Source organism: Meleagris gallopavo, chromosome Z (assembly GCF_000146605.3).
Source record: "Meleagris gallopavo isolate NT-WF06-2002-E0010 breed Aviagen turkey brand Nicholas breeding stock chromosome Z, Turkey_5.1, whole genome shotgun sequence".
NCBI lineage: Eukaryota > Metazoa > Chordata > Aves > Galliformes > Phasianidae > Meleagris > Meleagris gallopavo.
Window position 1 is genome coordinate 8,239,146 of NC_015041.2, and position 8,524 is coordinate 8,247,669.

General features: G+C 44.4%; 1 protein-coding gene across 1 annotated transcript; it reads right to left on the reverse strand.

Moving 5' to 3' along the window:
* Positions 1-1,501: 1,501 nt before the first annotated feature.
* LOC104914818 (PDZ domain-containing protein 2-like) lies at positions 1,502-8,111 on the reverse strand. The gene is made up of 6 exons (XM_019610344.1): positions 7,962-8,111; positions 7,371-7,490; positions 4,867-4,981; positions 3,146-3,219; positions 2,765-2,990; positions 1,502-1,710 (listed from the first exon to the last, which is right to left on the reverse strand). The coding sequence occupies exons 1-6, from the start codon at positions 8,064-8,066 to the stop codon at positions 1,517-1,519; spliced, it is 834 nt and encodes a 277-aa protein (XP_019465889.1). The 5' UTR covers positions 8,067-8,111; the 3' UTR covers positions 1,502-1,516.
* Between the last annotated feature and the right edge of the window lie 413 nt (positions 8,112-8,524).

Sequence of the window (8,524 nt, forward strand, 5' to 3'; positions counted from 1 at the left end):
TAACTCTTGCTCATGGCATTCAGACATCTGGAACTATTCAAAAGAGAAGATCATCAAGTAGGGATATCATTAAAGCATTCTCCATAATTACTAAAACATTTGCCTTATGTAGACACTAAAACAACCCACTACCACTGATTTATGTTGGGTTACTTGTGACAGTGAAAATGGGCTTACACCAAGTCCACACGCCAAACACAAAATGGCAAATGCATGTGGCAGCCTTCTGTAGTCTGCACTCTACTATGAAAGCAAAGGCAGTTGTGTAATCATGCTGCTGCTTTACCTACCTTTTAAACACCTCTTAGAAACTACGAAAAATGGAATCATTTACATGGGCTCATAACTGAGAGGGGGAGTTCAGATATAGAAGGGCTGGGCTCAAGCCTTTTCTAATATTGTAAAACCAGCATCTGATTAACAAGGTTTTCTGAAATCAAAACCATCCTGTAAGTTTTGGCTTATGGAGCCATAAACCACTGGTGGGACATCAGGAGCAGTGTCTCAAAGAAGCAAGCTAGAAAACTGGAAAGCTTGCCTGGATATAGTCAATCATTTAAACCTAATAATGATGCAGCTGTTGCATGCAGACACAATCAGCACTGCAATCTTGTTCCAAAGAGGTTTACAAGCAAGCAAGCTGGCACTGAGGTATCGTCTCCTGTAGGCATTTCTATTTGGTAGGAAATTTCAAGGCTTTTTGGCAGGGATGCAATCATGAAATTATCTTCTTTTATTATTATTATTATTAAGCCAAAATGCTCTATCACAGTTTTGCTGTGCTGGAGAACAAGGAAGAACTCTCTGCCCATCACAAAAGCAAGGCTGTTACACAGCACCTCTGCCACAAGCCTGGTGTTGACCACGCAGACACAGGGCATCTTCAGCACAGCCTCACCTCCCAGACTTGCTCCTGGCACCCGACAGCATTTATGCAGCAATGCAGAAAGTGGAAAAATTCCCTGGCTTGTAAAAACAAGGCTCCCAGGGTAGGAACAGAAAATAAATTTATGTCACATAATCTGATGCACAAGGAAGCCCTAGGAGTGATTTCCTTTCTCTCCAAGAGCTCGTTATAGTCATGCAAATGGCACAACAGAGTACATGAGACAAGCATGGAACAGAGATTCTCCAGACAGTAATGGCAGAAGTGCACTACTGCAGCCTGGGGCACAGCCAGCTGCAAGAACATCCCCCACAGCTCTTCTCACGAGAGTTTCAGGTGACTGAGATTTAACATGGGGCTCTGCACATCTCCTCCCATTGTGGGGTCTCTGACTGCAGCTCTGAGAAAAAGACACAAGGCAGCACATCCTGCTGCTTACTTTCCCAACTGAGCTAGCAGGCTCAGTTTTCTTCACAGAGAATTAAAAAAAGCCAAAAACAAGTCTTAATGATCATGCTGCCTACAGCACACAAAACAATATTTCTTGAGTATTCCATGCCACTTTGGAATGTCTTTATTTTCATGTTTTCTTGTTGGTGAGTACTGAAGTATAAATACTTTCCAGCTGCATCAACCAATAGGTAAGAAGAAACTTTCCATTGATTTTACTGCAAAACCACTTCGGCATGTTTTTGTTTTAACTAACCTTAATCTGCCATCCATTTTAGCCACTGATCCTGGGGCCAGGCTGTGGATATATATCCCCGGAGAACTGTTTTCAAGCGTGAGACAACAGGCACCAATGCCGAGTCCAACCCCTGGCTCTGTGAAAAACAAAAAGCACAAAGGAAAGCGCTGTTATTCCCTGCTCATTGTACTCACATAGGACACGCAAGCTTTTCTGTTCCCACATCCCATCTGAGATCAAGACTCATGTATTGTTTCAGGACTGGCCTTAGCTGCAGCCAGCCAGGAAGCCAAGACCAACACTGGAAATCAGAGCTGGAAATACCCAATCCTGACTGGTTTCTGAGATCCAGGAACGGCTCTGCTCCTGGCAAATGTTCAACATGCCATGGGAACTGCCTGGGACTGGAAGTGCTATACGCAGTCTGAACTGGTCTGAGACACAAAGGAGAAGGAATGGCAGTCCAATGAAAATCTCACTAAAAATTGTTTCAGAAAATAGGAGCAAGGAGATGCTGCCAATTGCTGCTCTCTTTTGTGAAATACCTGCATGACATCCCTCAGCAAAGAGACACGAAGAAAGATGAGGAGTTTTCTCAGGATCAGAGATTTCCCTTGTCCCCTTTTCCCTCTGCTGTCCGCCTCTAACTGTATTCATTATCTGTGTACTGAAGTAGAAATTGCTGGACACCTGCCTTCTCCAAATGTTTAATCCAACCTTTAAAGACATCATCCAAGTCTTTATAGCAGGCATGCTTGTCCCACCACAGAGGGCATATGCAGTAAGCTGTCCTTGTGCAACTATTGTTCATGAGATCAATCCCCATGCAGGAGATCAAGCAGCTCACCTGGGCCATTCTGAGCTGCCTGCAGGGATATGCCCTGCCCAGGGCTGTGCTTTACAAGAAGGGTACAGACAATCTGGTCTGACAAGAGAGCAATTCACGTTTTGCCACGTATCTCACAGCCTCACCCCCTTCTAGCATCCTGACTGGAACAGCATTATGTACAAGGGGAAACTATTCAGCAGTTTTGGCATCAGAGAATGTTCTTCTCCTTCACTATGTGATTCAAGAGCAGAACAACAAGGGAAGGTGCCCTGGGTATTGCACAGATTAATTAGCGTTTTCCCAAAAGCCTCCCCTAAGAAATAAGTGTTCATTCTCCCAGCCCATTCCAACGCACCCTTACCTTTATTGAGCGTCACATCCATGACAATTCTGTCCTTTGGGCCGGGGCCTTTGCGGCTGGAGAAGGAACCATCTGCCTCATCGGGGCCGGGCGCTGGTGTGCCACCGCTGGCACTGGAGCTGGGCGAGCTGGAGCGGCTCAGCAGGGTGGGAGTTGCACAGGGTGTGAGGCTGGGGCTGCGCAGCCGCGTGCGCACCGTCAGGGTCACCACCCCTTTCTTGAGTTGCTGGAGAGAAAGAGCCCAGTGAGGTAGCACAATAAGCCAATGTTTGCCAGTAAAACTGTGTATTTTAAATTTGTGGAAAGTAAAAGAATGTAAAGGTGCTAAAAGGCACCCAGTAAAGAGAAGCGTGAATTGCTCTTGCGCTACATCCATGTTACCTTGAACCTCTGGATGGCTTCCTGATGGGTCAGCCCTTGCAGAGACTCTCCATTAACTTCCAGGATTTCATCTCCTGGTAATCAGATAAAAAAAAAATGCTAAGTCAGCAATGCACAGACTATACAGATATAAGAAAGCTGCCTTATGCATAAAGCAATCTGCTACTAAAAAGACTCCAACCAACTGCTCAGTGAAAACCCTCCTATTGTCATCAGCTTATTTTCACTTGTCCTAATGCTTTTACAAGTTAATGATGAATTCACAAAGTAAAGATTGCTCTTCAAGAAGAGATCCTTAATATAGTATTCTCATACTAATAAACCAACTGAAATCACCACAGATATTCACTTAAGTCTGAAAATAAGATGTTCATAACATGAAGTCCAAGGGGACCACAAAATCCCCCTTCTTTTATGAGCATCAATAAGAGAAATGAGAATCTAAGTGAAACACTACCGCACACCACTCCAAAACCTGCACAGGGAAAAATGGCCTTGCATCCACACACAGAAAGCAAATGTGTTCCTCTTACCAAGCACCTATGGAGGGAAAAGCAAGTAGCCCACACACTGTGATAGCAAATGCCCTGCTCACCTCAACAAACACTTCCCATCGTATTTCTACCTGCTTATTACAAGCTTCCAGTTCTGGGTTGTACTATTTACACCCCACTGTGCTGAACCTCTTTCATTTTATTAAAAAGAATGGCAAAGTGAGCAGGAACCAGACCCAATTTCTGCTATTTCACTTCCATCTGTTCAAAATTAGATGGGGTGATGTCATCACCCACGTTTGCCCCTCCTCTGCTTTCTCTGGAGCTTGTGAGCTCTGAATATCCAGTGAAGGCTTGCTGTGTCTTTAGGACAGCTGCTACTTAGCAGCTTCCCTTGATGAGTGCATAACCTATGCTGCAGGGCACGAGCATCCCTTTGGCAGTGTGCTGGACAGCTGGCACCCAATGCAGCCTCAAACATGTCATGTAAGGATGGGAATGGTAATAAGAGGAGAGGTAAGACAGGAGCAGATTCCTGTGGGAAAGGGGGATCCCCACCCCTTACAGAAGAGTTACAGACCACCATCCTAAGTTTGTGGTCACTCTGTACCTTTAACTCTCTAAGAGACTCTCTAACATGGGAGCACTCAGGAACACACAGAACCAGCTATACATATCATATACATCCGAGATCAGGACTTGGGAAACAGTAACAAAGCCAGGACGTTTCTGCTTCTCTGGCCACTTGGCTGATCCTATTGCTAATCCCATCTTCCATCATTTCTTTTTTTCTGGACATGACTCTTATTTGTTGATTCAAATCAAAATCATACCAAGAGGCTCAAAAAACACAGGGGCCCAGAAAAGCCTCTCCCAGGCACATCACTGTGTATCTCCCCTTCTCACACCTGCATCTTTAAGCCAGACATTTCCCTGTTACCAACAACCCTTTGTATATGAAGAACTGGAGCTTAAGGCATGGGAAAACAAGGGTCTCTGTGGCAGAAAAACAACATGCTGTAGATCCCCATTCACAAAATGCAACATAATCAAGTCAATTGCTGTGATAAGTCCCCTCCAGGATGGATAAACAGGGTGTGTTACATCCTCCACAGCCTCTTGCTGATGGCCAGGCACCCAAATAAAGTTGCACTTGAATTTTTCAGCTGGACTGAAGTAGTATCCCACTGTGGTCGTTTACATAAAGTTGGTGTCTCTCTACCATACCTTCCTTAAGCCTTCCATCAGCAGCCGCTGCGCCATTGGGGAATATAGTCTTCACAAAAATCCCCATGCGTCCGCGAGCAGAATCCTGACCTCCCACAATGCTGAATCCGAGACCCTGCAGCAAAAGGAGGGGAGGACACACAGCTGGCACCTTTACTCTATTATCACCTAAGAAAGACTGCCGGTAACATACAAAGAAGAACGAAAGAAAACCTAAGAGCTTCTGATGAATTGCACCGCCTCTTGCTCTCTGCTTGCATCTCCCGATTTACTGTCATTCTAATGGCAACACACTTACCAACCCAAAATGTAGCAGCAGGCACCTTAAGCTAGAAGTCAAAAATGTAATTCTGAGATCATATTTTCTTAACCCTGGATCAATATATTTATGTTATCTCCTCTTCCAATTTTAAATTGCTCTTAAATTGGCAGGCAGTAGATTCCCCCTCTTTTAAATGTAAACCCAAAATTAACTACAGGTTTTCCTGCTGTCACAGGTCCTACATATCCTTGTGGAAAAGCATGACATGAGGTCAGTGCTGTGATGTCAGGAACTGTAGCTGGAAAGGGGTTCGCACAGGGGGGCTGTCATACACATGTACATTTTTAATTATTCTGGAGACACGCACCACATTGTATTTAAATAAATCTAGATCAATGCATTCCCCAGGGCTCCATCTGTTAGCTCCTGCCCCCCCATGCTGCCCTGGCTGGCCGCAGGACTGCCTTGCAAAGCTGATCAGGGAACACATGAGCACAGCAGAACAAACATCTCCTCCTCCTGCTGAGTTGTTTCGCAGCCAAATCACTTCCTTGATCTATCCCCCTGTATTTCTCATCTTGTCACCACTGTATGTGCCTCTTACATGTTAAAGAGAAAACTCACTGACCAGGTGGACAGGGAGGTGGGATGCTGCTGTGGGTCAGTGATCTGAGGCCAAGGCTATTAGTAGCGCCACGGGCAGCACTGCCCAGCTGAGAGATGCTGCTGGAGCAGGCACTGACACAGTGTCACTACAACCCTGTAAAGCACACAGCTCTCTTGTTTCACTCCATGAATATGGACCACTGTTGTTACAAGCTGCGGGTACTTTGATAACACACTCCTGATTTCCAGAAATGAAGCACCCTACCTCCACCTTGCAACACACAATAACTCAAGTGAATGCTTACTGTGCAATTACCAAACACAAAGCAACTTACAGAAAGCACGAGACTGCAGCTCTCCCCATGTCTGTATGGGGCTGTTAGGAGAAATAGGTCTGCAGAAGGCAGCAGTACACAAGTCAGCCCACCTTCCCAAAGCGCTGCAGCTCCCCAGGAGAAAAACACTCCTCAGAGATTCCACTCAGCAGTGTGAAAATGAGGCCATGTGCTGCAGGGAAATACTTTCCAAGTCCCAGGTCCACATAGATAAAAACACAGATGTTACTATACAAATCACATGCAGCACTTATTCTAACACAAATAGTGGTTCCAAATGTGGAAGACACATGAAACAGTGGTTCTTTGAGGTAGCTCATGATGACTACAGCTGCATGGTCCCAGCTTGGAGCTAGCTGCAACACAGCAGATAAGGATGGCTTATTGCACAGGGAGAGATAAGACAACTCTTACGCAAAAAATAAGGTTAAAAAATAAGGAGAAAAATCACTAGGATAAGGAGAAATACTCACTAGGAAACCTCACTGAAAAGGTCTCAGAACGGGGAGTTACAGCAACTGCATCAACCTAGCCAGAGAAGTCACTGCTTCTAAGTCTTTCCCAAACTTAAAGCACTAAAGAGAATTTGTTTTGTACTTGAATTGAAAGTCAAAACAAGGCTTTCTAGTTCAAAACACATCCATCTGATGAATTTAAATAGTATTTCAGAATGGAAAATGCATATTTTTAGCATATTTACGTGAGAGCATGGACTGGGTTAGGGAAAACAATACACACTGACTATAATGCCTTTTTATTCCCTGAGCATTCAGCCAGCTGGTACTTCAGAAATGTGCAAATACATTACTGGAGAAAGAAAAAAGGACCCTGTGACCCTTAGAATTCAGTGCTCTCAGATAAACAACCAACCAGGAACCTGTTTTGGGGGTTTAACACCTAGTTTACAGTATTTTTTTTATTATAATGCATCCAGACTCCACGGAAATGTAACGCACTTGTCCATAAATATGCATGCAAACAAGTACTCTTATGCAGTTGCTCCATCTGCACATACACGTGCATATTTATAGATCCACTTTCAGGATTTGATATCTCAGTAATGACCAGATGCACCAAATCAGAATGAAAGCCACACCGCACTGACTGTATGACACAAATATTGTTTGCTCTGTATTTTGCAGGTGAAACTTCATCATTTACATTTCAAAATGGAGTTTGTTATTGTTACTGTGCTACCTCTGAAAGCAAAAACCAGTTCCATGCAGCTGCTAGGGGCAGGAGTTGCCTCACCAATGCCTCCTGCCACATGGGAGAAACCGGACACATGCAGACATCCTCACCTTGCCTTGCCCTTTCATCAGGACAATGTTAGAGATGATGGATGGCTGGGTTAGTCTCCATGGAGATTCCACCTGGGCAGCACTGAAGGAACGAGTGGACTTCTTCACAATGTGGTACTCCTGGTAAATGAGCAAGCAAGGGACACGGCTGACTGTGTAGCACAGGCACCAGGAAAATGTGTCTCACTGGGGATGTTGCACCAGGAAAATTGTGTGCACTTGGAAAGAGGAGGAGGATCTTAATAGATATGTTCAGATGAGAATTCAAAGCATGAAATGCTACCCTGTTACTGTCAAATTGAATTTTGCCAAATTTTCCCCCCATTTCACACAGAAGGATTATTCTGTAATGTACCAGTCACTATTTAAATTACAAAGATTAAGGGCAGCTTCACAATATACTGAATTCTTTGTCTGCTAAAAATAAAATAAAAAATGCCCTACATCAATAAGTCATTTGAATTAAGAGAAGTAGGATTTTTTTAAGTGCTCAGATCTCTGGAGCTGGATCTCATGGCATCCAATTCAGGCCTGACCACAGCATGAATGCTTCCCATCCAGACCATGCTTACACTCAGCTTTTACACCCACCTGACGAGCTCCTGCTGACTCCAGCTGCTGCGGCAGGGAGTGCTTCCTTCCACCCCGGGAGTATTTCACTGCTATCTCATAGCTAGATTCACCATTTTCCACCATCAACTCATCATCCTCTCCCACAGACTCTAAGCGGGATCCAGCACCTAGGGAAAAAACAGAGAAACATCTCACAAATGTCTCAGAGCTGCTTCATCTTCTAGCCAGCATGCAATAATTACCTCCTGCAAACCTCAACTTAGCAATGCCTTAAAACAATGCTTGCTGCACCCATCCAGGCACTTAAAAACTAGGTTTGATCATCCTCAACTGAAAATCCTTCTGCTGTCACAGCTTTTACTATTCTTCTGTGATGCTGAACTCCTCAGTGCTGTCACTTGTGGTAATAGGGAAGAGCAGATAATTGAGCAGGTAGCTCAGGGACAGAGAATAAATTCAGCTTTTCTCACCCAATGTCACTTGCATGCACACTAAGCTCTCGAGCCTAATTCATTTATTTAAAATTAAAAGATCTGACATTGTAGCTGTATTCATTTCTGGAGATTTCATGTCACCTTGAG

Coding starts and splice junctions, on each gene's coding strand:
- LOC104914818 (XM_019610344.1), bottom strand. CDS start 8,066: ATGGTGGAAAATGGTGAATCTAGCTATGAGATAGCAGTGAAATACTCC. Junction 7,491..7,961: donor AGTCAGCAGGAGCTCGTCAG/GTGGGTGTAAAA, acceptor CTCATTTACCAG/GAGTACCACATTGTGAAGAA. Junction 1,711..2,764: donor GGATGTGACGCTCAATAAAG/GTAAGGGTGCGT, acceptor TGTTTTTCACAG/AGCCAGGGGTTGGACTCGGC.